Below are 15051 nucleotides of genomic sequence, written 5' to 3'. Positions count from 1 at the left end.
TCCCTCCCACCCCAATATGCTTTCCGCAAAGACCGTTCCCTCCGTGACTACCTGGTCAGGTCCACGCACCCCAACAACCCACCCTCCCGTCCTGGCATCTTCCCTTGCCACCGCAGGAATTGCAAAACCTGCTCCCACACCTCCCCCCTCACCTACATCCAAGGACCCAAAGGAGCCTTCCACATCCATCAAAGTTTCACCTGTACATCCACCAATGTCATTTATTGTATCTGTTGCTCCCGGTGTGGTCTGCCTTACATTGGGGAGACTGGATGCCTTCTCGCAGAGCACTTTAGGGAACATTTCTGGGACACCTGCACCAATCACTGCCCCATGGCAGAACATTTCAACTCCCCCTCCCACTCTGTCGAGGACATGCAGGTCCTGCGCCTCCTCCACCGCTGTTCCTTCACCACCCGACGCCTGGAGGAAGAATGCCTCATCTTTGGCTTCGGAACACTTCAACCCTATGGCATCAATGTGGACTTCACCAGTTTCCTCATTTCCCCTCCCCCCAGCTTACCCGAGTTCCAACCTGCAAACTCAGCACCCTCTTCATGACATGTCCTACCTGCCAAACTTCCTTCCCATCTATCTGCTCCACCCTCCTCTCTGACCTGTCACCTTCATCCCCACCTCCATTCACTCTTAACTACCTTTTCCCCAGCTCCACCCTCTCCCATTTATCTCTCCACCCTGGAAGCTCCCTGCTTCGTTCCTGATGAAGGGCCTTTGCCCGAAATGTCAATTTTCCTGCTCCTTGGATACTGCCTGACCTGCTGTGCTTTTCCAGCACCATTCTAATTTTGACCTTGTCTGTTTACCCTATCAATGCCCCTCATGATTTTATAAACCTCTATAAGGTCACCCTCAGCTTCTGAAGCTCCAGGGAAAAATTCTCCACCGTATTCAACCTCTCCCTATAGCTTAAATCCTTCAATCCTGGCAACATCCTTGTAAATCTTTTCTGAACCCTTTCAAGTTTCATAACATCCTTGCAATAGGAAGGAAACCAGAATTGCATGCAATATTCCAAAAGTGGCCAAACCAATTTCCTGTACAGCTGCAACATTACCTCCCACCTCCTACAGTCAATGCTCTGGCTAATAATGGAAAGCATACCAAACGCCTTCTTCACTATCCTATCTACCTGCGACTACTTTCAAGGAGCTATGAACCTGCACTCCAAGGTCTCTTTGTTCAGCAACACTCCTTAGAACCTTATCATTAAGTGTATAAGTCCTGCTAAAATTTGCTTTCCCAAAATGCAGCACTTCACATTTATCTGAATTAAACTCCATCAGCCACTCCTCAGTCCATTGGCACATCTGACCAAGATCCGGTTGTAATCTGAGGTAACCTTTTTTGCTGTCCACTACACCTCCAATTTTTGTGTCATCTGCAAATTTACTAAGTATACCTCTTATGTTCACACGCAAATCATTTGTATAATTGATGAAAAGTAGTGGACCCAGCACCGATCCTTGTGGCACTCCACTGGTCACAGGCCTCCAATCTGGTATCCAAATGGTTAGTTCTCCCTGTATTCCATGAGATCTAACCTTGCTAACCAATCTGCCATGGGAGATTGTTGAACGTCTTACTGAAGTCCATATAGATCACGTCTACCGCTCTGCCCTCATCAATCCTCTTTGTTACTTCTTCAAAAAACTCAATCAAATCCGTGATTTCCCATGCACAAAGTCATGTTGACTATCCCTAATCAGTCCTTGCCTTTTCAAATGCCTGTAAATCCTGTCCCCCAGGATTTCCTCCAACAACTTGCCCACCACTGATGTCAGGCTCACCAGTCTATAGTTTCCTGGCTTTTTCTTACCACCTTTCTTACATAATGGCACCACATTAGTCAACCTCCAGTCTTCCAGCACCTCACCTGATACAAAGGAGCCCAGCAAGCAGCCAGCAATCACTTTCCTAGCTTCCCATAGAGTTCTAGGGTATATCTGATCAAGTCCTGGGGATTTATCCATTTTTATGTGTTTTAAGACATCCAGCACCACCTCCTCTGTAATATGGACATTTTTCAAGATCATGTATTTTCCCACATACTATATCTTCCACGTCCTTCTCCACAGTAAACACTGATGCAAAATACTCATTTAGTAACTTCCCCTTTCCTGCAGCTCCACACAAGGGCCACCTTGCTGATCTTTGAGGGGCCTTATTCTATCCCTAGTTACCCTCTTGTCCTTAATATATTTATAAAAACTCTTTGGATTCTCTTTAACATTTTTTGCCAAAGCTATCTCATGCCTCACTTTTGCCCTCCTGATTTTCCTCTTAAGTGTATTCCTAATGCCTTTATATGATTTTCAGGATTCACTTGATCTCTCCTGTCTATACTTGACATATCCTTCCGTCAATTTGATGAGAACTTGATTGGATGAACACAACATAATGGCTCAGTGGTTAGCACTGCTGTCTCACAGCACCGCTGTCTCACAGCACCAGGGACCTGGGTTTGCTTCTACCCTCAGGCTACTGAGTTTTCACATTCTTCCCGTGTCTGCAAGTGTTTCCTCCAAGTGCTCTAGATTCCTCCCACAGTGTAAGCATGTATATGTTAAATGGATTGACCATGATAATTTGCCCATCTGCAGCCAGATGAGTTTAGATTAGATTACTTACAGTGTGGAAACAGGCCCCGTGGCCCAACAAGTCCATACCGATCCTCCAAAGAGCAACCCTTCCCAGACCCATTCCCCTACATTTACCCCTTCACCTGACACTACAGGCAATTTAGCATGGCCAATCCACCTAACCTGCACATCTTTGGACTGTGGGAGGAAACCGGAGCACCCGGAGGAAACCCACGCAGACACAGGGAGAATGTGCAAACTCCACACAGACAGTTGCCCGAGGCGGGAATTGAACCCACGTCTCTGGTGCTGTGAGGCAGCAGTGTTAACCACTGTGCCACTGTGCCGCCCACTAAAAAATATGGAATGCTTCATGAAATTGCGTGTCATCCTTGTGCAGTTAGCTATTGAAAATGCAGCGATAAGGTATGAGGCAGGTTAGTCATGGGAAATGTAGGGATAGGGTTGGAGGTGGATCTGGATGCACTGCTCTTCGGACGGTCAGTGTAGACTTGATGGGCCAAATAGCTTAATTTAACACATTAGGATTCTATGTAATTATTACAACAAAGGTGGAGGTTACTGAGAGCATCATCTTGAGTGTCGCCATTCTTCGGCACCACCTTACCTCCACCAATGTCATTGCCACCATGAGTCCATGCTGGGCAAATCTTGGCAATGCAGCCTTTGCTGAAGCAACCGGGACAGCATGATGGCTTAGTGATTAAGACTGCTGCTTCACAGCACCAGGGACGTGGGTTCAAACCTCGTCTTGGGAGTGTCTGTGTGGAGTTTGCACATTCTCCCTGTGTCTATGTGGGTTTCCTCTGGGTGCTCCGGTTTCCTCCCACAGTCCAAAGATGTGCAGGTTAGGTGAATTGGCCATGCTAAATGGCCCATATGTTCAGGGATGTGTGGGTTAGGTGCATTAGTCAGGGGTAAATGTTGAGTAATAGGGTAGAGGAATGGGTCTGGGTGGGTTATTCTTCAGAGGGTGGGTGTGGACCTGTTCGACCAAATGACCTGCTTCTAAACTGTAGGGATTCTATGAAATCATGGTAACTGGGATTGACCATCGACTGGTTTACTCCACTGAGACTTGACACTGACTTGATGGACTGAGTAGCCTTCCGTGCTGAAAATTACTCTGTGAGTTGGATTTCACAAGGTGCAATGGTTCTCAGCCTCTCAGCTAAAGATGCTTTGGAGAAATGTATCATTGAGAACAGTATAAATTGCATTTTTGCCTCTGTCTTAGGAGGACATTCTGACTCAAAGAGCTGTTGACAGGGAGTTCCAGCATGCCAAGGATCCCAGGAATGCCCACATCTGGAAGGTCTCTATGACAGTAATGTGCCATGGGTTCAAGAGGGTAGGGGTAGTGGTAGAATGGTTTAATGGATGTAGAGCTTCAAAGGGCCCTGAGGATCACAAAGAGTCACTGTTTGCATGTTATCAAGTTCTGCAGCTAAAGAACTTGAACCAGTCCAAGCAGTTAACGAAATTGGACTTTCTGTATGGTGTGCAGTGTCCTCTGCTGCCAGTAAAATACCACTCAAAATAGGAAAAGATCTCTAAGTGGCCATTACAGTAATTGGTCATGTAAAAACCTTAAGAGAAGGAGTGGAGGTAGGGTGACCTTGGTATTTTTCCTGGCCCCTATAAAATTTCAGGCAGTTTCAGAGATGAGTTGCCAGGTGGCAGGAAAGCCAGTAGCTGGGTTTCACTTTCCTGTTCTACTTCAAACCAACAGGCTGTCAAATGTAAAATTCTGCTCTCCTCGTGACCCATTTTTGCTCTTTGTAGTGATGCTGATTCTGCCTGGGGTTGGGGGTGGAGTGCTTTGCAGCAGAATCATTGTTGGATCCCTTGAGAAAAGGTATAATCAATGGGGTCAGTCAGTAAGGCCCAAACAAAGGATAAAGGCAAATTACTGCGGATGCTGGAATCTAAAACCAAAAGAGAAAATGCTGGAAAATCTCAGCAGGTCTGGCAGCATCTGTAAGGAGAGAAAAGAGCTGACGTTTCAAGTCTAACTGACCCTTTGTCAAAGCTAAAAAAAGGGAGAAATAGGGAGGTATTTATACGAGGCTGAGAGAAGGTGAGTCATGGCTCCAGAAGCAAAGGTAGCAATAAAGAGGTGATAATGACAGTGCATAGAGAGCTTATAGGGAGATTAGGAACTGTGAATGACCAAAACTGAAGCCAGTACTGTGTGACAAAATATGTGTGGGACGGGGAGGATGGGTGAAGCAGAGGCAAAATGGAAAACAGGGAAGAAGGTAGCAAAGGGGGAAGAAGAGAGGAAAATGGTGATGAGAGTGGGGAGCGAGAGAAAGAGAGATAATCAAGAAATAAGTGGTACAGAACAGTGAAAAAAAATAAAATAAATGAAATAAAATTACAGAGCAGAATGAAAACAGAGGGGTCGAGATGGGATAATCATCTGAAGTTGTTGAATTCAATGTTGAGACCGGCAGGCTGTAAATGCCTAGTCGGAAAATGAGATTCTATTCCTCCAGTTTGCGTTGAGCTTCACTGGAACATTGCAGCAGGCCAAGGACAGACATGTGGGCATGGGAGCAGGATTGTGTGCTGAAGTGGCAAGCCACGGGAAGGTTCAGGACCTGATGGCGTACAGGGCCAGGTCATATGGGTAGCCTTTGACTCTGGCATGGCACTCCATTGACTTGGCTTGCCCAAGTAGGAGGGATTTTCTTCCACACCCAAGCAATAGGCATGTTGACCAGGGTTTAGCTGGCATATTGCCCACATGGTGTGGCAATGCCTACCACTGGTACACCAGCAGTGATGGTGGGATAACGCCCTTAAGTGGTTACCTCAAGGCCTCAAATGGCATCTGATGGGGAGCACTATCCTTGACTTTGTCCAGTCTGAATTTAATTGAGGAGAGGTGAGTCAGGCAGGTGGTAGAGTTTCCACTCCAATATACACTCCTTCTGCTGGTCAACAAGCTCTGAGGGAACATTAAATTCCTGCCATTATCTTTATTTCCCTTTCTACCACTGTTTTCAGATATGCTGATTATTTCCAGAATTTTGTTTTGCTTTTATTTCAGCAATCCCCCATAGCCCTGGCTAATGATGTCTTATTCAAGCTATGGACAGAAGATGAGCACAGTTTCAGTGAGGTCTGAAAGTCTGACTGAGTAATTTATCTTTAGGTCTTGGATATCTTGTTATTTCAGCTTCTGGTAACATTTCAACACCATTTCTCTGTTGGCCACTTAAAAGTGGTGGCTGATTGTTCTTTCAATTGTTTCCGCATTCATTTCAGCCACAGCCCATCCTAGTGAACCTATTTTGCAGAAAACCACTTGAAAACCTGTACAAATTGATATGTAATCTATCTGATCTCCCTATTTAGAACCATCCAGATTAACATTCCAAATGGCTTGTGTTTCTTTGGGAGTTATTTCTTTTTTATGCTTAATCTACTTTTTGCAGCAACATTATAACAGAATGCCTTGAAGACTATATCAATAAAAGTTCCAAATTGTTATATCAACATTTCAATAGAGTATGGGGGAAGTAGTTCATTGCCAAAGGTGTCAACTTTCAAATTAAAAGTTAAACTGAGGTTCTAACCACCTGTTTAGGTAAAGGATTTCATAGAACTGTTTGAAGGCTAGAGCTGAAAAATGTGTTGCTGGAAAAGCGCAGCAGGTCAGGCAGCATCCAAGGAGCAGGAGAATCGATGTTTCAGGCATAAGCCCTTCTTCACGTCGATCCTCCTGCTCCTTGGATGCTGCCTGACCTGCTGCGCTTTTCCAGCAACACATTTTTCAGCTCTGATTTCCAGCATCTGCAGTCCTCACTTGCTCCTGTTTGAAGGCTAGACAGTTCTCTTGAACAACCATGTCCTATCCAACAACATCAAACTATTTTATGTGATCTTATAATGTGTCTAGTGTTTGAGGGACATAATATCAGTAGAATGAATGGCTGAGCCATTTTAGGGAATGCTTCATCTATGAGTGTCCTTCAGCTTTGCAACAATTCTCCTGCAGCAACAAGTTTTGGATTAACATCAGTATTTCCATCTGGTCTTGGATCTGATTCTGCTCCCATTCTTCCACACCTGGATATGTTTAGATTGCAAAAGTGTAGAACCTACATTATTTAATGATAATCTTGAGACCCTGGCAAGATTCTATTCTAAGGTCTGCTCCATAATCTGCCAAGGCCTCTGAAATATTACCACAAGATGCTAGCAGTCTATTCTATGACTATTCGTCTAGATGCACAGACCACATTATATCTGCACTTTTAATGCTATCCATAGTCAGGGTTCCCTAAGAGGTTTCTCTTGTCCTTTAAATAAAAGTCAGAATAAAATAATCAAGATTGATATCTGGGAATTCATCAATTAAGCTGAATGTTATAGTGTTACTGATCAACTGGGAGACCAGATGTACTACACATTAGATAGTACATTCTTCTATGTACCATTGGTTTTATTCAATTTAAGTTGATTAAGTTTGAATCTGGCTATTTCTTGCTTCGGGTGATATATTTTGTCAGTTCTGAATTTAATCCCTTGTGGTTTGTGAATAGAATTAAATTGAGGATAGTGAAGAAGGCGTTTGGTATGCTTTCCTTTATTGGTCAGAGTATTGAGTACAGGAGTTGGGAGGTCATGTTGTGGCTGTACAGGACATTGGTTAGACCACTAATAGAATATTGCATGCAATTCTGGTCTCCTTCCTATCGGAAAGATGTTGTGAAACTTGAAAGGGTTCAGAAAAGATTTACAAGGAGGTTGCCAGAGTTGGAGGATTTGAGCCATAGGGTGAGGCTGAACAGGCTGGGGCTGTTTTCCCTGGAGCACGGAGGCTGAGGGGTGACCTTATGGAGGTTTACAAAATTATGAGAGGCATGGATAGGACAAACAGACAAAGTCTTTTCCCTGGGGTCGGGGAGTCTAGGACTAGAGGACATAGATTTAGGGTGAGAAGGGAAAGATATAAAAGAGACCTAAGGGGCAACTTTTTCACACAGAGGATGGTATGTGTATGGAATGAGCTGCCAGAGGATGTGGTGGAGGCTGGTACAATTGCAACATTTAAGAGGCATTTGGATGGGTATATGAATAGGAAGGGTTTGGAGGGATATGGGCTGGGTGCTGGCAGGTGGGACTAGATTGGGTTGGGATATCTGGTCGGTATGGACGGTTGGACTGTTTCCATGCTGTACATCTCTATGAGTCCATGACTCTATATGGGTGACAGCAATAACCCATGGAGAAAAAGAAAATTTTCATTGCTCTGTTATTTCACTTTTAGTTTTCCACTTTTTTATTTAAAGTTGGTTGCCATGGTGGACTGTTCGATGCATCAGTGCACTCCTGATACTGAAGATATGTCTAAAGCAGCACAGAATTGCCCAGAGACATAGAAATTGAAAACAGTTGTTAAATTGATGAATGCTGGAAAAAGGTGACCACTGTGCAGATTGCAACAAATGGCACAGTTCTATCATTGCTTCACTAGTGAACTTTAGCCTGAATTGGCAGTTATCTATCGAGATCTTTAAACACGTCTCAATGGATGAAAATAAATGAAGACAGACAATTGAAGGAACATAATGACAACTTCATCTCTTGATTCCAAAAAACTCAGTGGTAGAAGGGCCCTAGAGGTTGTACCCATTTTCATGAATGTAGTTGCATCAAATAAAATTCCAGCAGTTCAGCTTTAAAAATTACTTTTTTAAGACAAGGTAATACTCAGCCTTTATTGTCAAGCATAAATGAGTATACAATCACAATGCATGTGCAAAATTCGCTCAATAGTAAGAGTTTGTGCAAATGAAGCTGCTGACATAAAAGGTAGCATCATTGCGCTGCTAATTTTGAGGAGAACTGATGAAATTGGAATTCATACCAAGCCCTTGGTCTATCACATTGAAATTATTGCAATTAATCAGAAAAATGGTCTCCTTGTGTTGTATTTTTTAACACCACGTAAGAGAACAAAATTAAAATGGATAAGAAGCTTACCGGTTTTCCTGGATCTCCTTTAATGCCAAATCCCGGTGTACCTGGTAATCCTGGAACTCCCTGATCCCCCTGGAGAAATGAAAGGAAAATGTCTTCTGTTCAATATTTGTAAAATAGAACAAATCTAGAGTATACGAAGTTTGGGTTAAAATGGTCTGAAATTTGACAGCTGTGGTGAGAAAAGCTCTACACCTTTAATTTGAAGCTTCCTGTTAGAACTGTGACAAAAGTGATTTGATATCTTACAGGGAACTATTTACATTAAGAGCATTACATTACCTTATTTAAGGAAGTTTTGAACAAAATAAAGGAGGGGTTAAGTAAACATTCAAATGGTGGTCGTCATCTGGTGTTTGAAAGATTCCCTTATGCAGGCCATGGTTCATGGCATCTTGTGATGTCATGAGCTCTCTAAATAGCTGGTTGGACACAACCAAACCTGCAACAGAGTAGAGCATGGCTATCCTTGTTGGCTAGGAGAATTGTGTAATAGTTTATGACCCCAAACCAATTTCATTTTGAAAAGACATCTTGAAAATTGGAAATTCCAGGAACTGGAGTTGAGGCTTCATCAGGATGAAGGGCTTATGCCCGAAATATCAATTCTCCTGCTCCTTGAATGCTGCCTGACCTGCTGTGCTTTTCCAGCAACACACTCTCGACTCTGATCTCCAGTATCTGCAGTCCTCACTTTCTCCCAGGAATTGGATCCAGGTTGCCATTTTTAAAGGGTTCTGACCTGGTAAAAATCTGTCCCATCTATAATGAAACTTATCCAAATGAACAGAGGGCAACTGTGAGGGAAGGGAAATAGTTACACACAGGTGTTGAAAAAGAACCATTTGGTCGTACAGTAAATCAGAAATTCATGCTGCCTACATATAAGAGAGAGAAGCTTCACCACATTGGAATTGATTATTTAAAGTACAACACCAAATATTCTCAGATTAGGTAACACACTAATTAGACGTAATGAAGAGCTTTATCTGTAATGTGATTCTATTCCACAAATCAGTCTTCCCTATCACATGGAAACAACATGTAGAGTTCCATTCTCTACACCCTATTTAAGTATATTCTCTCAGGAGCATATTGTCCAACTGCTGCCAAATTGGATAGCAGTGAAGTGAAATGAACCTATTTCCAGGAGGAAGAATGCCAAAGTTCACTTCCTTTAGAAATTTTAACAGCTGTGAAAACTATCATTCGTTCTTTCTTGGCTTTGAGTCAACTCAAGTTGTATATGAATGGTCAATGGGTTGGACTGTAACTCCTTTCAATTCTAAAAAAGTCAACTATTAGAAAATGTGTGAACACCAAACAAGGATTTACTAAACAGAACTCACATTTTATACCAAATGTGAAGCATTGATTTTATAATTTCACATGATTATTCTGTCAAATAAAGAGTGAACAGTAACATGCGTCGTACAAAACAATATCCTACAAATTAAAAAAAAGTTTTATTCTTTCCACATATGTAATTGTACCACACTCTAAGCTGAGTAACCATCCCGCTGCTCAACTTATAATTGTTTGAGTGGGGTCTGGAAATATTCTGGAAATGCAGAAGAAAAGGCTTTAAAGATGTATCTGTTGAAGAGATCCAAGTGCAAGTTATGTTAACAATAACTGGGAACTAGATCATGCTGAGTGAAACCTGAATTCCAAGTGTTAACTGGCAATATTAGCGGAAAATTATGCAGAGCAATATATGGCTGAAGAAAAGACCCAGGTTCATTTGTTCACTAGGCAGCAAGTGAGGAAGAGCTTAAACATGTTGCAGCCGCTTAGGTGAATTCACTTGGGTAAAAGGTTATCAGTTTCTGTAGAACCTAACTCCAGTCAGAATCATTGGTTTCTGGAATAAAGAGAGATGGAAATAAAGGAACCAGAAGTCTTTACCTTTGCTCCCTTTAGTCCAGCGTCACCAGGGAGTCCGGGATTTCCTGCTGCTCCTGGTATTCCTGGATCACCCTGAAGGAGTGTCAAAGACAATTAAAAATGTAGATTCAAGGTCACATAGATTTTCTGCAATATACAGATGGATAAACAGAAAAGTTGAATCCATGAGTTCTGTGTGGGTTGTTAGAAATAGAACATTCAACATATCTCTGTCCACTCTTGTAATATGGTGATTGACCTGTGTAAAGGCTAGCATCTCAGTTACACCAATGAATAGATTGAACTCTGCCAAATAATTTGACTGTTAATATTGCCAACAGTAATTTCAAGGCTTGTAGCTGAAATGCATTCATGAGTAACATCAGTCTTCTCTCTTAGGTCCATCAGTTTTTGTTCTAAAGAGGTCATTTTCCTGAGAAAGTTACATTCTTGAAGATATCTGTCAGATAAGAGGCTAATTGTTCTAACATGGTACTGCAATGACATACTTGGTAACACACTCCCACAGTTGTTGCCTTCAACTAACCAGACACATACAAGGATATTTCTCTACCTTTACACTTTCTAATGGTAGTTCTAACTCAAACACATCATCTTTGCTTGTATCACCACTACTAGTAGAGAGTGGTACCAATACATATGTGTGTGCTGCATGTTCTTATATTTTCTTGGCAGCACAACAGCCAGCTGCTGAGCCACTGTACATAATTCCCCTATTTTGTCATGCTGAAAAAGTCTATAATAAAGGTGAGAGGGTGTAAACTTCAGGAAAAGTGCACAAATGCAAAGGCAGAATTAAAGAGACAGGGCAGAATCCTGAGATTCAGGAGAAGTATGGCAGAATCGGATGAGAAGTGCAGCAAAACCCATCCTGATGTCGTGATTTGCTCACTCTAACTTTTATGTTTTATACAGGCTGTGTGGCAAGAATCTCACCAGGCAGTGGTGAGATGCCAATTGACGATATTAATATTTGTTAACTGCCTTGCTTTTTAATATTCAAATTCCCATTTTGCCAAACATGCTAAACATGCGTTCCATGCTAGTTAACAGGTTGGCACTTCAGAGCAAAAGGTTTTCACTGCTATTGTTTTTAGGGGCTGTTCAGTGCAGACACACAGATATACAGTCAGGTCCAGACTGAGTATGCTGCATCATCCTGGCATGCTCTGCACTGCACTAATGGAGAAGGCAATGAGATAATGTTCTGAGTGCAGAGAAACTGGTGGAAGTGGAGCAGTAATGTGAGGAGGAGGATGAGGACATTGAAGAAGAGAAAGCTAACGTTGTCTGTGACAGAGCTTAACTGTGACTGGTGCTAGATGCTGTACAGAATTCTATTGACACCTAATTGAAGAGAGCTGAGTACAGCAGACAACTATTGACTATAACACAATCTTTGGTCACATTGCTGAAATCTGGTCGACATTGTGTGGTGCAGTTCAGCCTCCATTGGCTTCATTTCTGTTCCCTTTTTTTCTTTGTTTTGTTTGAAATTGTCCAATTGCATGCCTCATTGTGATGTTCCTCTGCTGGACAAGGACAAACTGTGGAGCTGAGTGGGCATTGAGGACAGGGCAGCACTGATTTAGACTATTCAGATGGTTTGTGACTATGGACAGTCAAGCTGTGTGACCTGGTGGTTAAACAGTGACTAGGGTGAGAGATTTAGGTTGTTTCTATGAGCGAGTGTCAGCTATGTTGGCCGTGTGCCATGGGCAATGTGGGTTTGTGGCTGCTGTGCCATGACATTGCCAGTGAGGGCCAAGACTTGCTCTGGTGGACGGCAGCCTTTCAAAGATGGCATAAGAGCAAGGGATGCTGGTGTTTCAGTAGATATCCATTGAGTGATGAATCATTCTGGGAATGGCGGTTGGTAAGATGGGGCAGAAATTGGATGTGAGAGACATGGAAGGGCACGGTAGGTAATGAAAGCGTTTGGTAAGATAGGGTGAGAGCCAAAAGGTTTCACTGCTACTGTTATAGGGCTAGGGCTCATTTTAGATTATATTAGCTGAGAAGGTCTTCATAAAACTCAACAGAACTTGGACTTGGCCAACAAAACGTAAGAATGGTCTCTGCGACCCCGACTGGAGAGGGACGGACAGACCAGCAAACAGGATCTGTGGGGTCGTGCCCATTCTTTCATTCATTTTTTCTGAAGAAATAAACTTTCACTGTTGCACCTTGTTATAAAACAAATTACATGTCATCCCAATTATCTGCAGTGTAGGAGTTCTTTTATGCAGCACATTGTCAGCTTCAAAGAAATGTATTCCCATTGGTCATAAGCAGAATAAGCAGCTCACTGAACCGGAAAAAAGGGGAACTCTGGATACATCACATTGTATCTCTCACTTCCAGATTTCCCAAACACTTTGTGTGCAGAAGTGCTTCTTAACATCATCCTAAATTTGACATTATGGTGTTCAGCCCCAATTCTAACTTGCCACCAGAGGAATTAGCATCTGTCAATCTATCGTTTGGAATCTTTTAGGCAACTTATCACCTCAAGTAGATTAACCCATCCAACGAGAATATAGCTCTAGTCTATGCATCATTTTCATATAAATTAAACCACAATCTGCCTGGAAAGAAAGGTGATTTCTGGGCATCATTTGTCTACTCTTTGTGTCAGCAAAGATTCCTGGACATTAAAGAGTTAAATAATATCGTACTAGTAAAGTCCTTTTAATTGGCAACAACAGTGTTATACTTGTAAGACTCTGAGAAATTCTGGTCCACAATTTGAGCAATTCACAACAAATCTGGTTTATTGGTGACAATTAAGAATTTCATGACACTTTTCTTTGAAGGGCACACATTTCCTAAAAATGCAATAAAGGAAAGTAAATGACCACCAAGTATTAGACAGATTATAACATACTTACTTTAGGACCTGGAGATCCTTTTTTTCCTAATCCTATTGGGCCCCTTTCTCCTGGAAATCCTTGGTCTCCCTGTCATTGAATATACTCAGTTAATGAATATATCTTTACTTAAATTTCTTGGTTACTAAAAGGTAGTGTCTTGCACTTTAATGCCATCAGCTCAACAGCCAATAGAAAAGAGAAATTAACACAATTTAATAGTAGTCTCCTGAAATTGTTATTTAAATTGATAGGGGGGTCAGTTATCTCAGGTTTTGACCATCCTGTTTATAATATAGAATGGTGTCAACAGTGTGGGTTCAATTCTCATACCAGCTGAGACTACAATGAAGTCCCACTTTCTTAGCTTTGCCCCTTGCCTGGGGTGTGGTGACTCTTAGGTGAAGCCACCACCAGTTATTTCTCTCTAATAAGATTGGGAATTTTATTTAAATTGCTCAGCAAAGTAAGTACTGCAGAGGTGTTGGCTTCCTCTGATACACTAGCAACCCAATATTAGGTTGGAACAGAGGGCAAATATTTGAGCAAATATTTTTTACTGTTAGCACTATCTCCCTGAATGGAATTAGGCTCAGTACAGCAGAGGATGTAGAATGATGGGGGAGTTGGTGGTGATGGTAGGTTGCAATACTGATTAATGGGACATTAGTAGCAGCACTTCAGACTGATAATGTTTTTAATTTCAAACCTTTTTATCTTAAAATGCACAGACTATAAAAGCCAGGAGATAATAAAGAAATCTGCATCAAACATTAATGAGACCTCAGTTAGAGTATTGTGTGCAGTGTTGGATTCCACATGATCATGTTGCACTCAAAATATATTGAGGTATGATGTAGAGGAGCTGGTGTTGCACTGGATGGACAAAGTTAAAAATCACACACCAGGTTATAGTCCAACAGGTCTATTTGGAAGCACTAGCTTTCGGAGCGATGCTCCTTCATCAGGTCATTGTGAAGCAGAACCAAAAGACACAGAATTTATAACAAAAGATCATAGTGTCACGCAAGTAAAATGATTTTTGTTCAGTCTTTCATGTTTCTGTTCATTAATATGTAAATCTCAGAACTTTTTTTAAGTCACATTCTCAAGATAACTTAAGGTTTTATTAAAAAAGGACACACAATGTACACAGGTTCTCAGCTCACACAATGCAATAAAGCTGTGAGATCAGAGTCTGTCAATATCCTAATCTTGAGTCAGACCAGTTCTATTTCCAAAGTGGAGTTTACGAAATATATAGATTGACTGTCTGCATTGATTGTCTACAGGTTATGCATTTTTTGAGCAAAATAGAATGTATCTGCAAACATAAATTCACCCCATTGACTTATATATGTGTGTGTGTGTGTGCAGGAGAGAGAGAAAGAGACAGAGTGTGCATGTGAGCCTGAGTCCACATGAGAGAGTGGATGTTTGTGTGTGCGCGCGCAAACTCGGTAAAGTGTGTGTGGGTGTGATGGAGTATAAGCCTATGAGAGGGTACGTGTTTGGGTGTGAGTGTGGGGGGGGTGCATTTGTGTGTGTACGAGAAAGAGTCTGCATGAGTGTGTGAGTATCTAAGAGTGTGTGTGTGTGTGTGTGTGTGTGTGTGTGTGTGTGTGTGTGTGTGTGTGTGTATATATTGTGTACAG

The 15051-nt window shown here is 42.0% G+C and overlaps 1 protein-coding gene across 1 annotated transcript in view; it reads right to left on the bottom strand.

Moving 5' to 3' along the window:
• Positions 1-15051, bottom strand: part of LOC122550244 (collagen alpha-1(XXVIII) chain-like) — a 238294-nt gene that overhangs the window by 91153 nt on the left and 132090 nt on the right. The window contains exons 16-17 of the mRNA XM_043691001.1: positions 10527-10598; positions 8622-8690 (exon numbers count right to left, since the gene is read on the bottom strand). Coding sequence (XP_043546936.1) covers positions 8622-8690; positions 10527-10598 — 141 coding nt within the window. The remainder of the gene's footprint in view (positions 1-8621; positions 8691-10526; positions 10599-15051) is intronic.

This window comes from Chiloscyllium plagiosum, chromosome 5 (genome assembly GCF_004010195.1).
Source record: "Chiloscyllium plagiosum isolate BGI_BamShark_2017 chromosome 5, ASM401019v2, whole genome shotgun sequence".
In the NCBI taxonomy this organism is placed as follows: Eukaryota; Metazoa; Chordata; class Chondrichthyes; order Orectolobiformes; family Hemiscylliidae; genus Chiloscyllium; species Chiloscyllium plagiosum.
This window is presented reverse-complemented; position numbering and strand designations above follow the sequence as displayed.